Genomic DNA, 13,689 nt, shown 5'->3' on the forward strand with positions numbered 1-13,689 from the left:
GTCTCCCATGAAACCAGTCCCTGGGACTGAAACAGCTGGGACGGCTGGATGGTGTCTAAGTGTGAGATGGTCTTTCCCCACCCGCCCTCGCTAAAGAGAGTGTGGACTCTTCCTATGAGACTCTCGTTTCCGGAAGTCTGTGGAGCCCGGGGCTCAGAAAGGGGCTCCTGTGGGGGCTGCATGGGGCAGAGCGTCTCTGCCCCACCCCTCCACCTAGCCCCCCGCCGGCCTGCGCGCTCCACCTGAAGCCCGGCCTGGTGCTCCCCTTTCCCAGCAGCCCCCTCGTTCCAGTTTGTCCCCATCCTCCCTGGACACCTCCAACAGCCCCTGGCTGGTTCCCGTGGCCACGAGTGCTCACACCTGCCATGGGACCCCCGCTCACCCCTGCAAACCTCTGGCCCCCGGCCCGAGGCTGTGTCCAGCCACACTGCACCCCGGCCCGAGGCTGGGTCCAGCCACACTGCACCCCGGCCCGAGGCTGGGTCCAGCCACACTGCACCCCGGCCCGAGGCTGGGTCCAGCCACACTGCACCCCGGCCCGAGGCTGGGTCCAGCCACACTGCACCCCGGCCCGAGGCTGGGTCCAGCCACACTGCACCCCGGCCCGAGGCTGGGTCCAGCCACACTGCACCCCGGCCCGAGGCTGGGTCCAGCCACACTGCACCCCGGCCCGAGGCTGGGTCCAGCCACACTGCACCCCGGCCCGAGGCTGGGTCCAGCCACACTGCACCCCGGCCCGAGGCTGGGTCCAGCCACACTGCACCCCGGCCCGAGGCTGGGTCCAGCCACACTGCAGCTGCCTTGAGCCTCCTGGCTTCGCTCCACACTGTGAAGCGCCGCCCTCCCTTCTGCCCAAGTGAGCATCTCCCTCTTCCTCCCCACCTGAATCACATGCAGGCTCTGCCCTTCCCCAGGGAGCCGTCACACCGAGCGCAGGGCAGTCAGCCCTCACTCAGCCTTGTGGACGCGGACAGGGTCTGTCCGTCCCGCTAGACCAGGCTGGGCAAACTTTTTGTATAAGGGGCCAAACAGCATTTTGAGCTTTGCAAGCTCCATATAGTCTTCACTGTATATTTTTTCTATTTTGTTTTACAAATTTAAAAGTGTCAAAGCCACTCTCAGCTCACAGGCTGCAAACGGCTTGAGCCCTAATTTTCAGACCCTCCTGTCTGTGAGCAGGTCCACCAGGAGTGCCGAGCTCTGCCCAGCCTTGGGCCTGGGTCCTGGAAAGGCATCTGGAGCCCCTGCCTGAAATGACGGGGCTGTGAGGGCTGGAAGCCCGGGGCGGGCCTGGGCCCGGTGGCTCCTCACAGAGCCCGGAGCTGCTGCAGGAGAGGGATCCCAAGAGGCCAAGACAAAGGCCACCTGCAGCCGTCATCGTCATTGCTGCTGCCTGACCACCTCTTCCCTCCAAAGAGCTCGGCCGGGTGGCTCCAGGCGTGCACGGCAAGCAGGGACAGCTGGCTTTCCTTCTGCCCCAAGGGACCGGCGAGGGCGGGGCGCCGTGCCCAGCTTCTGCCCCGAGGGACCGGCGAGGGCGGGGCGCCGTGCCCAGCTTCTGCCCCGAGGGACCGGTGAGGGCGGGGCGCCGTGCCCAGCTTCTGCCTCGAGGGACTGGCGAAGACAGGGCGCCGTGCCCAGCTTCTGATGCATGGATAGTCGGGGACACCCGAGCTTACCACGTTCGTGTGCTTGACGCAGCTGCATTGGAGGGATTAGTTCCCGTGTCCTACGCACGGCGAGCGACTATAGTTTACAAGGATGCTGGAAGGGGGACATCGAACATTCCCAACATGGAGAAACAACGCACGTCCAGCATGACGGATTCGCTGATTACGCAGATCTCATCACCACGTTACACAGATCAAAACGTCACTATGCACCCCCAAAACGGTAAAATTCTTGTCAATTAAAAAAAAAGTTAAAAATATTTAATTTTATATTAAAAATAGGTAAAAACCATCATTGATGGTAAAAGCACTCCAATTTCAATTCTTTCTGAACTTGGAACCTCACGTCAGCAAATCCTGTGAGATGTTCTGTACAAACTAAATTTTCTTATTGACACACAAGGAGTTTTTGAGGCCAAGGCAGTCCTCGATAGCTTTTCCCACAATAGGAGGGAGAGCACAGCTTTTCCTCTGAGCAAATACAGAAGCTGCTCCTTCTATTTTCCGCCACGAAGACCACCTCCCTCGCAGCTGCCTTTCATGCATCATCAGAGGGCCTGACAAGAGTGAGCAAGGTGGACACTACAGCACGCTGGAAAAGACACTCCTGAACTTTTCCTCGTAGTAACAACAAACTACGCCCGGGGTCTTGCTAGGAACGACTGCTAAAAACAGGTGAGGCCACGTCACCCCATTTTCTCTTTCATGGTCTCAGTCATTTACGTGACAATGGACACGTCCCCCACGTAAGAAGCCGGTGTCCTTACGAATGCGAAGGGTGTCCCTCCCCACGCCAGCCTGAGTGCAGGGGACACTCTGACCCACGGCCCCGGGCAGTGCTCAAGGCCACTGTCGCCTCCGCCCACCTGTATGTGATCCACTCAGCATTCACCTCCGGGGGTTCAGGCACGTAGCCAGCTGGGTGCTGGCTCAGGTCTTCGGGGGGGACGGCCCGGTCATTCAGCTCTACACCTTCTGACCGCAGCAAATGAACCGTGGCCTGCAAAACACACATGCAGTGGGAGGGGTCGTGGGTGGAGCACGGGCCCAGCACCAGATAGGAAACACACACGCCCTTCCCTCAGCTTTGATTTGAAAATGCCAAGCACAGGCTGGGAGACCCGTTTGCTGCGCCCTTTGCAAGCTGGGCCTGCCCCAATAGCCACTCCAGGGACTAAAGCCAGCTCCTCGCAGACTCTCTCCACCCATTAGCACAAGGGTCAGGGAAGAGAAGGTCCTTCCAGAGCACCGCCCACTCCAGCAGCCCCGAAGGACCAACAGTGGCTTCCTGGTATCAGCAGACACCGGCCAGCATTTGCACCTCCCCTATGTAATCTTTATGTTTTCAATGTTTGAGGGGAAAGGTCTGCGCTGGCCTGCGGGGCATGGATGAGCATGTGGCACAGCCCCGTGGCCTCCGCTGGCTCTGGTTCTGCCATCTGGCCTCCGGCTCCCTGAGCAGAGAGTTCTGTGCCGCTTCTCACCCTGACCCCAGCTGAGGGCATGGGCCTGGCACCTGGGAGCCACTCAGCAGAAATACTGCCTAAATCGGCAGGTGCCCTGTCCTCCAGGGCTGATGGCCACGCACCCACTGAGCAAGTCCACAGAAACCTAACCGAGAGTGGCTCTGGGAACTCTGAAGTCACACAATGTCACAAGGGCCACACTCGTGTCGGTGCAGTGCGGTGGCTGCGAGCTCGGACCCGAGGTCCCAGGGCCGGGTTTGGATCCCACTCCGCCATTTCTACCTGCTGACTTTGGGCAGGGCGAGCCCGGGAGTCTCTGAGCCTGCGTGGGAGGAACAGGCCTGGCGGCCCCATCACAGGGGCCCCGGACATCACGCCACATTCAATGCGCTTCTGCAGCAAACGCCGAGGTACCATCTCCCCGCCGAGTGGCGGTCGCCGTGTGTCATCCACACAACTGCAGATTCACCACTCAGAAATGGTTCCCAAGAGAAATTTACACCCATGAACACTTTGGTTTATATTTTTCTCCTAGAAAAGCTCCCAAGAATCCAGGAAGTTTTCCCTCCCTCATATTCATTTTGTTTGAAGCGCAGAAGGTTCTATGACAATAAATATCTGCAGTGGGTTAACAGGCCACGTGGACACCAACGCCTGCCCCACAGCAGGTTGTGTGGATGCAGGAAAGCAACCCTCTGACGCTATGGTGCAGGGACACACCTCAGCATTGATAAGCCCCAGTTCCAGGATGCACCTCAGCACCGATGAACCCCCCTCTCCACGACGCACCTCAGCATGGATGAACCCCACCTCCGCGAACTTCCGCAGCAGGTCAGGGCACGCCTGCCTCTGCAGGACGACCTCAGGCTGGCTCCAGGTGTCCTGCACCGAGCCGTCCCTACCTTGCTTCTTCTTCCCTGAGAGAAATGGCAGCAGGTAAGGATCATGTTTTTTTCTAGCAAATAAATAAAAACACAAGAATTCCTGGACCATCTTGGAGTGCCTGAGCCTCTCCCCAGCTCTGTGTAGGGTCCACCAAGGTGGGCGGGTAGGCGGGAGGTGGGCAGCTTGCCCAGGAAGAGGCTGGAGGACTCTCCGTGGGGTGGCGGAGCTGGGTGGAGTGCTGGCTCCCAGCCAGGGCTTGCTCTTGGCCACATCCCTGCAGATGCTCTTGGCACCTGTGGCTCTCCCAGCTCCTCCTGCATCCCCTGCCTTCTTGGGGGGTGCCCTCCCTGACTCCTGCAGGACTCCCAGGCCCCCTGTGCCCGTTCTGTCACCTCCCTCGTCCCTCCGGGTCCTGACTGTCCCTGAGACAGGAGCCTCTCCAGGGCCGGGTGCTGATTGATGAGCCTGCCCCACCCATGTCCTGCTCCACACTGGGCCTGTGGCCACTGCCCTCTGCCTGTAGGCGCTCCGCATGGGCATCTGCTCACTGGCTGTGCCAGCCCCTGCCTGAGCCTCCGAGGCCCCCAGTGACTGAAGATGGAGTGTGACGACCGTGCTCGTGGCTCGGCCGACACAGCCAGATGTGGCCGCCGCCCCATGATTGGTGGTCCTGATAATTAGTGGGAACTGCTGCCATTGTGACTTAGCAATACCCTTTCTCATGTGAAGGCCCCATGGGTTGTCATTGCACGAACCACAACCCTTCCCGCACCCAGAGGGCGGCCGTGGCCAGGCTGGGACACACTCGTGAGGGCGGGTACGAACCTCGCCGCAGCCTCAACTTCTTCACCTTGACGTTGTCATACAGGAGGCAGAAGCGGCTCGCCGTCCGACAGACGTCCCACACGCCTTGTTTCCGGGCCACTTTGGCCAGCTCTGCCCAAATCTGTATCCTGCTCACCGAGAACCCAAACAAGGGAAAGGTGAGTAGACAAGTGTGGCTGCTGAAGTTAGAAAACACCTGGGCTGGCTGCCTGAGAAAAGGCCACTGTGGCTCTGCAGTTTCAAGGTGGCAAGGAGCCCGGCGCTCGCGCTGGGGACAGCCTGGCGGGTGCATGTCCCGGGGTCGGGCGCAGCTCTCCGCTCCCCCTGCCAGCCAGCTGTGCGCGGCACCTCCCTTCCCTGTGGTGAGAAGAAAGGCCACACAATCCACTCCCCGGGGGAGTGCACGGGACAGGCCTCCCGGGGATGGTACCGACCGCAGGGTCGGTACCAAAAATCAGCCTGCTCTGGTCACGGGCGCTGCGTGTCCTCCGAGTGACAGCAGTGACAGGCGGGACAGGGCGGCCGCACACCTCATAGGCCGTGGCTGTCATCACAGGCTGGGGGGTCCCGTCTGTGGTGGGACCCCCAGGCAGGGACCTCGTCCCACCATCCTGGAGCAGGTGGCCTGGCGAGTCCCCAGACGGCCACATGCAGGGTCAGCTCGGCCGCCACAGACACTGGCCCTCGGGCTGAGCGACCCCCGGGCTGGGCTGTGCGTGGCGCTCTGGCCTTTTCCTCGCTCACCTCTCCTTGTCGTTTTCGTTGCCCAGGCGCCGCAGGTGCCCGGCAGCTTTGTCCACGCTGACGGTGTGGTGCCGCGCCTTCGCGCAGAGGTAGGTGAACCGGCCCCTGTTCTTCCCGGTGGAGACTGAGGGAGGAAATGCAAAGGCAGGTGTTGCGGCTGCTGGCCAAGGGCCGGGGACGTGCCCATCAGTAACCAATGCCCTGCGCCGGCGCCGGGGAGGCCACCCACAGGTAGCGGCTCCAGGGGTCCTAGATCCCCGGCTCCCAGAAGCCGAGCTCCTCACAGCTGCAGAGTGGCATTGCCTGTGTCTCCTGCCGGTGATGAGGCCGAGCCAGTGGTCCTCTGAGTGGGGGAGGCTCCAGGAACTTTGGAGCAGAGTCTGCCAAGACCCTCCTGCTGCTCTGCTGGCTGCGCTGTCCAGCTGCCCTCCAAGCAGAGGCACCCGGCCTCAGACTCCCGAGCTCCCACCCAGCCCCTGCGTAGCACCCCAAGGCCCAGCAGGTTTATCCGCATGACGCCAGACGTTCTGAATCACCACTCCTTTTCCTGGCAAATAATCACGAGCACCCGGAACTCAGCTCCACACCCTGGGGGGCCTCCTGTGCATGGGCGACCCCGGGGGCTGGGCCTCCCCTGGCTGGTGTCCACCCTCTCGGCCGGCACAGGGGTTCACCTTCAGGAGCCACTCAAGGGCATCCTCCCCTGGAGCCCGCGCCGCCCTCACTGCCCCTGGGCAGGGCCCCGCAGCACCTCCTGCTGGGTGTAGGTGCTGTCTCGGCCCCACAGCCAGCAGTGGACATGCACCTGACCCCCAGGCAGCCAGCAGCACACGCCCATGAGTGAAAGGAGTCAGGAAGGCAAAACAGGTGCGTCTGGGTCCTACTGGTGGATCTGCAGCTGCTCCTCAAACTCATTAGGGCAAAATGAAAGCACAGGTGCGGCAGCATCTGAGGGCGGTGGATGACAGGGCGGCAGCCCCTTCCCGCTCCAAGAGTCACCAACCTTCCCTTGCAGGGCACGACCCACCCTGCGTCTGCCCATCTCCTCGTCTCAGACCCGAGACATGACCCAGCAGCTCCACTCCCGACCACCATCTCCACAGGCTGCAGTCTGGGTGACACCTGGTTCGTCGTGCTGGGCGAAAGCCGCCGGCTGCTGGGCACTGAGCTGGAGGGAGGCCTGGCAGCAGCCCCCAGCAGGACCCTCAGGGGACCAGCGGGAAGGGCTCCCAAGCCAGGCCCAGCCTGGCCCCTGCACTGGGCTGGAGAGAGTGGGGCCGCCTGCGTTCCCAGAGCCACTGGCGAGTGCCCAGAGAAGCTCGGGCAGTGAGGATGCAACACACCCGCCGAACCCTGGCTCAGTCCCCGCACATGGGCCGTACGGCCCCGTGTCCCATTACCCAAAGCCAGCTCAGGGTCTCCCCGGGACAGATGTGATGGCTTCAGCTTTGACCCCCGTGATCCAGGGAGCCCCGTCCTGTGCCTCAGGCAGTGGCTCAACCCCATTCCCCAGAGCAGGGTGTGTTGAAGTCCTCACCCCCAGGACTTCAGGGTATGACCTTCTTTGGAGGTAATTTGGGTCAAATGAGGTCATCAGGGTGGACCCTAGTCCAATCTGACTGGTGTCCTTCCAAGGGGAGGAAACGAGGACACAGACCCCCAGAGGGTACGGCCCTGTGAGGATGCGGGGAGGAGACGGCGTCCACAAGCCAAGGAAGAGCACTCAGGGGGAACCAGTCCTGCCCACGCCTTGATTTCCAGCCTGGGGCTGGGAGGAGTAAGTTCCCGTAGTCTAAGCAGCGGAGCCTGTGGGGTCTGTCCCGGCACACAGGGCACCCGACTTGGCTGGCGTGTGCACAGAAGACCCTCGCTGGGCTTTGCCAGACCCGGCGGGCCAAGATCGAAGGACACTGCCAGTGCAAGGTCCTTGTGCATCCAGGGGGCCGTGGCAGGGAGCATGGGGACTGGGGAGGCCCCGGGGCAGCCTCGGAGCCATTCAAGGCGTACGGTTCCGGGCTGGGAGAGCCCAGTGCAGAGCTCACCTTTGGCCTCATTCTCACTGTCTAGCACAATCTGAAACGTGTCAGGGGCTAAGGCCAGGCCTGCGTTCACCAGGAGGGCCCGCTTCTTCCTGACGCTGTCCTTTGGGGTAGCTTTTTTTGCCTGTGAAAAGCAGAGACTGATGAGCAAGGGGCTGCTGGACTTTCCACAGCACCGTCTCCAACTTCTGGAGCCTCCTGGCCTTTGGCAGGGGCCTGTGTGGTCCTCGTGCTCATAGACACAGTGACAGCTCGGTCCCAGGCCTCCTTGCTTCAGGCAGCCCTGGGCGGCTCCCGCCCTGCTGTGCCCTCAGAGCCCGGCCCTGGCCCCATGCCGGGGCTGCAGCACCCAGCCTCCCTCACCTCCCCAGGCGGCACCTGCTCAACGGCCATGATGGCCTTGTCCTCTGCGCGCTCAGGGGCCTGGTATAGCGTGGTGCAAAGGCGCAGCCGGGTGGAGGCCATCTGGAGCCTGTCCTGGTAGAGGCCCAGGCTGTCCAGGCACGCGGCTTTCCGGAGGTGCTCCATGGCGGGCTCCAGCCGGTCCTCGTCCTCCTCGATCTGCGCCATCTCCATGTGCACTTGGCAGCGGAGAAGCGTCATGAGGCTGCGGGGGTGGCGTGGCATCAGGGGCCCTGGCGGCACTGTGCCTCTGTCAGGCTGGGGTCACACCCTCCAGGGGAAGGCCTGCAGTGGCCCCAGAGTGTAGGGCAGGCTTGGTGCCTGGTGCCCCTGGCTTTCTGCCATCTTTCCAGTGATGTCCCTACCTGGCCCTGGGGGCTCACAAATGGGGACAAGGAGAGAAGCCCCTGCAGACCCCAGAGGCCTCGGCAGCTCACGACGGCAGCCCCTGGAAGGAAACCTGGGCGCTAGTGCAAGACTGCCCGGCTGTCTGCCTGGGGACAACTTCCTGAAGTGTGGGGTGTGGTTCCCACAGGCCACGGCGGCAGGGGTCGGGGTGCAGGGCTGTGAAGGAGGCTAGGGTCTGGAGAGGAAGGGCCGTGCGGAGCAGCCCAACCAGCCCGTGTGGGGGTTCCCTGGACCCCCTGGCCTTGAGCAGCCATGTAGGGGTACCCCGGAACCCCTGGCCTCGAGCAGCCATGTGGGGGTCCCCGGACCCCCTGGCCTCGAGCAGCTGTGTGGGGGTGCCCGGGAACCCCTGGCCTTGAGCAGCCGTGTGGGGGTGCCCTGGACCCCCTCGCCTCAAGCAGCTATGTGGGGGTGCCCCAGACCCTCTGGCCTCGAGCAGCTCTGTGGGGGTGCCCTGGACCCCCTGGCCTCCAGCAGCCTGTGTGGGGGTGCCCTGGAACCCCTGGCCTCACGCAGCCCGTGTGGGGGTACCCCGGACCCCCGGCCTCGAGCAGGCTGTGTGACAGGAGCCTGAGTTTGATGGCCCCAGGCTTGAGAAGCAGTTCTGACACGGCTGAGCCGGGATCCAGGGTTCATTCTGTGCTGTGGGAAGTCGAAGGAAGGCCCAGCAGGGGTGTGAGGGGTGTGGTCACCATGTTTTAGGGTGTGTGTCTGTGTGAAATGAGCCAGAGTGATGCTGGCCTGACACAGACTGTGCTAAGTTAAGGGTGCATGTTCTTAGCCCCAGAGAAATCTTCCATTCCTCCAAAAGGTATAGTCGAGAAACCAAGAAGCCAATAGAGAAAATTAAATAGAACTCTAGAAAAATTCAGGGAGCCCCAGAGAAGGTGGGAAGGAGCACTGGCAGTGCAGGAAGGTAGCAGACAGGGAGGGGGGGCTGAGGCGGCGGACTCAGAGTCAAAATTGTGCTGACGGCAATGAAGAGGCTGAGCCCTCCCAACAAGAAACAGGTCCTGAGACCAGGGCTGTGGTTCTCCAGCCACCCTGGGCCCAGGCTCTGCAACACCTTGTGGCTGCCCTTGCCCCTCACCCCCAGTACCTATCTCCTGCCTGCCATGGTCCACCCTGATGCCTGCCGCCTGCCTGCCATGGTCCACCCTGATGCCTGCCGCCTGCCTGCCGTGGTCCACTGTGATGCCTGCCACCTGCTGCCGTGCTGGCCCCTGCATTCCTGTCACCCCTGAGGACACACCATGCTCCTCCCTGACACTGGGCCCTCTGAGCACTCCTGTCTCATCCAAGATGGCCCAAGTCCCACGGGGCCACAACCAGCCCCCACTCCCGGCCTCTGTGGCCATGACAGGCCCCTTCCATGGAGGCTCGAGGGACACACATGCCCTTGAGGCAAGGCCGAGCCTGCTTCTTCCTCTGGCCCCGCCAATGCACCACAGAGGACCCGGCGTGCCTGGCCCTGAGCTGGGACAGAGGGTGGCCCTTATTGAGTACAGGGGGAGTCTGTTGCTTGTGGCACTGTCATGGCAAGGGGGCTTGGGCCACCTTCTCCTCCTCTGTCTCCTCCTATGTGCCACGCCCCCTGTGGAGGACACAGCACAGGTGCGCGCCCCACCTGTCCACCTTCTCCAGCACGTCCGCAACGCCGGCCAGGGGCTTCCGCAGGTGGTGCCGTAGGTTGTGCTGCAGCAGGGGCAGGCAGGTGTTCCACTGCGTGGTGCATACCACGTGGATGACCCGGGGGTCGCCCAGGCGCACGGCTCGCTGCAGCGCGACATCTAGCCTCTGTATGATATCCAGCTGGGCCTGCGGAGAAGACGGGGGGGATTGTAGGGAGGTTGTCGGCTCGAGCTGCGGGGCTGGGGCGGCACCTGCGTGCAGGGCACACTGAGAATGCAGGCCCTAAATTCATCACCCTGCGTGGCGTCATGCTCAAATCTGTCCGTGAAAATGGCCAGAGTGACTCTTTCTAGGAGGAAGTGGACGTCTCACAAGATATTACATGCAGGAGGCTTGGCAGTGCCCACACTTCGTGGCTGCGCCCGCCTCCCCCGTGTGGACTCAGCGGGCGCTGCTCCCTTCCTGATCCCGTCTCTTTCCTGGGGCCTGTGTTCGCTACGCTTCCCACCCCCAGAATGCCTCCTCCGGTCTGTGCTACACGGGCCCTTCCCAGGACAAAGGCTTTGGCCAGGATTTCAGTGGAGCAGTCTCCCCACACTCCCACCTCCCACAAGCCCTGCTGGACCGCCCACCGTCCTGGGCTCACTTGGCCACGTCCCCATAGCCCGTGGCTTCCACGGGGGCCTCGCCCTCACGCTGCCCCTGGGCTGGGTGGAGGCTGAACCTCACAACCCCATCCTGCCACTTGGCTGCTGGGTCTGAAAGCCTCATATGCCGGTGCCGGCCCCTCCGAGGTCCTCAGCAGGTGAGTCAGGGGAAGCAGCCGCACAACCCACAGCGCCACAGCCACAAGCAGCCTCTGTTCACTTTCACAACAAAGTGCAACAGCCAAAGCGTCTGGAAATCATTCCTTAAACGAACACTCATTAAGCGCCTACCACATGTGGCACCAGCGCACAGCAGCAGTCAAAAACCTCCCGCGAGAAGCTCAGCCCCACAGAGGCAGACCCAGGAGCAAGTCCACAGGGGCATCGGCACCCGCCGAGCTGTGATACGTGTGCCAGGCAGTGCGGGCTGAGGATGGATGCGTTAGGAGTGGGGATGGGGAAGGCCTCCCGGCTGCCCTGCTCATCCCCTGCCACGGCACCTCTGGCACTGACCCGCACGCCCCTGGCTCCTCTGTACCCAGCGGAGCCTCGCACTGCCTGGCTGACAGGGCCTGAGGGTTCCCAGCCGACCCTGTGGCACTTGCCGTGGTACCACATCAGGGCTGCAGGCCACCATCCTGTGAGGTTTCTGTTCATCTTTTAACTGGGAAATTCTTACTGAGGAAGAGTCTAAAAGGATTCCTAGTTCCTTTCCTGGCAGTGGCTGCTATTCCAGAGCCTGTCGTCTCAGACAGCAGGACAGAGGTGGGTCAAGTGCCTGTAATTGGCAGCTGATGCCAGGGCCGGCGGTGGCTTTTGCCCCTCATCATTAGGACGCCTTCCCGGACTCAAGTGAGGCTGGCAGAAAGCCCTCATGGGACGCGTGGCCGTCCCCCGTCCTCCCAGGCAGGCATCACCACACAGCGGGGAGGGGGCAGCTCCATGGGGGCTGCAGGAGGAGGGTCAGAGGGAGTCGCTGACCTGCACGACCCCACCCCACCAGGGCGGCGTGTAGGCCCCTGTGCGCAGGACAGGGAGCGTGGCACTGGAGGCTGGACTCACACCCGCTGTCACGGGAGCCAGGGCGAGTCCAGCAGTGGGGTCCAGGCCATGTCCCCAGCACCCTCAAGCCTGGGACACACTCAACTTCCACCAAGCTCCAGGAATCTGCAAAATAATGCCAGGTGTATGACTCCTGCGTAAGGACTGACCTCAACAGCCGCGCGGATGTACACTTTCATCTTACTTTCAAGTCTTAAAGCTTCCGATTCACACTCCAGACATTCCATTTCAATAAGCTTCCCAGGATCCTGCAGATATAAACAGTTTTTGAAAAGATGGAGATCTGTAAGGGAAGCAGCTGTGTACATTCATGAAATTCAAAGGCATTTAAAATATTACTGGGTAGAGGTTTAACAAATACAAGTCACACGATGACACAAAGACACCTATGACGCAGAGGTTTAAGTGAGGAAGCCGTGTTTTCAGCTACACCAACTCTTTGCCTGCCTGCGGGCCCCACCACCCGAGAGCGGCACGGGAGGGTCCTGGGTTTGCCCTTTTCAGGGGCCTTGTCCCGGCCCCCAACACCTGGTACCCAGGCCTCAGCCAGGCTGCTTGGCGGCCCGGGGCTGCGCTGAAGTCTGGGAAGCAATGTGTTGTGCGTCACACCGGGAAGAAGGGCACTCTACCTCTCCTTTCTTGGGGGCTTGCTGAGCTCGGGGAAGATGTTCCCAGGCCTCGGTGGCCTTACAAAAGCTGGGGAGCAACGTGTGGCTGTCATCCAAAGACCACTAAACCCACCCCGCTCGAGGGGTGACACCCCTAAACCCGCCCTGGCGTGAGGGGTGCAGGTTTTCTGGACACAGGAGACTCAAGCTCCTAGTCTGTGAGCGCAGGCGCTGATGGTGAAGCATCTTCACAACTAACAGACACAGACATCCCGGGGAGCAGGTCCTCGGCGGCAGACAACTCCGTCCCGGGGAGCAGGTCCTCGGCGGCAGACGCCCTCCGTCCTGGGGAGCAGGTCCTCGGCGGCAGACGCCTCCGTCCCGGGGAGCAGGTCCTCGGCAGCAGACGTCCACAAGGACGGGAAGTACCCGCAGCACCTCGGGATGGCTGCACCGCAGTCCTGCATGTCTGGGCCTCCGTGCCGGCCAGGATGGAGAGCGCAGGAGGCCACCACCCCAGGCTGTGTGCCCCAGCCTGTCCAGCGGCTGCAAGCCTCCATGCCACTGAGGAAGCCATGCCAGGCTTCACAGAGGTCAGAAAAAGCGTTCCGTGCTTCCCACACGTTCACGGATCTTAAAACTCTTTATGTGGTCCCACAAGTCCAGGTGTCTGCCTGGTTAAATCATTTCCACCATTCACTCAGGCAATTGTGAAATGTATTACAGTGGATAGTCTTTAAAAATGCACCAAGGCTTCAAAATTAAAAACTATTCATATCCTTAACATTAGTGAGCTTTTAATTTAAAATAAATCTCGTGAGATCCTGAATGTCTAACAGTAGGCTGGCGGAGATAATGAGCCTCCTGGTAGAATGTTTACCTAGAGAAGGTCGCTTTCGACCAGTGGTCAGACAGGAGGTAATAGGAGGGCTGGGGCCTGAGGGATGGGCAGAGGCCAACCGGGCAAAGGGCCAGGACAGTGTCCTCAAGCCGGGGCAGAGGAACGTGCTGTGCAGGGGCCACCGGCGGTGGGGGCAGAGTTGGGCCACAGGAGCCTCCCTAACAGCAACCCCACGTCAGCAGGGGCCCACCTGAGAGCCTCAACCTGGGATACACAAAACATTGCTTTCAGTTCCACAGCAGCCCTTGGAGATGGGTCCTGTTACTGCTGCCATTTTGCAGGGACAAACCCTGAGGCACAGGGAGCTGAAGGAAGGGCTGCTGGGGAGGAGGAAGTGGGGCCGGACCCAGGCGTTCCATAGTCATTCTGAATTGGGGACACCGTGCCGTGAAAACCCAGA

General features: G+C 61.6%; 1 protein-coding gene across 6 annotated transcripts in view; it reads right to left on the reverse strand.

Annotated features, from left to right (window-relative positions):
- The window catches only part of CFAP46 (cilia and flagella associated protein 46), a 137,316-nt gene that overhangs the window by 105,538 nt on the left and 18,089 nt on the right, over positions 1 to 13,689 (reverse strand). For all 6 annotated transcript variants that reach the window (XR_010147079.1, XM_024346698.3, XM_063782367.1 and 3 more), the window contains 8 exons: positions 11,930 to 12,028; positions 10,067 to 10,257; positions 8,008 to 8,236; positions 7,633 to 7,753; positions 5,591 to 5,714; positions 4,847 to 4,974; positions 3,926 to 4,053; positions 2,537 to 2,670 (listed from right to left, as the gene is read on the reverse strand). Coding sequence is in view for 5 of the 6 variants with exons in the window: in XM_024346698.3 (XP_024202466.3) it covers positions 2,537 to 2,670; positions 3,926 to 4,053; positions 4,847 to 4,974; positions 5,591 to 5,714; positions 7,633 to 7,753; positions 8,008 to 8,236; positions 10,067 to 10,257; positions 11,930 to 12,028 (1,154 nt within the window). In the remaining variant the exon portion in view is untranslated. The remainder of the gene's footprint in view (positions 1 to 2,536; positions 2,671 to 3,925; positions 4,054 to 4,846; positions 4,975 to 5,590; positions 5,715 to 7,632; positions 7,754 to 8,007; positions 8,237 to 10,066; positions 10,258 to 11,929; positions 12,029 to 13,689) is intronic.

This window comes from Pan troglodytes, chromosome 8, assembly GCF_028858775.2.
Source record: "Pan troglodytes isolate AG18354 chromosome 8, NHGRI_mPanTro3-v2.0_pri, whole genome shotgun sequence".
Lineage (NCBI taxonomy): Eukaryota > Metazoa > Chordata > Mammalia > Primates > Hominidae > Pan > Pan troglodytes.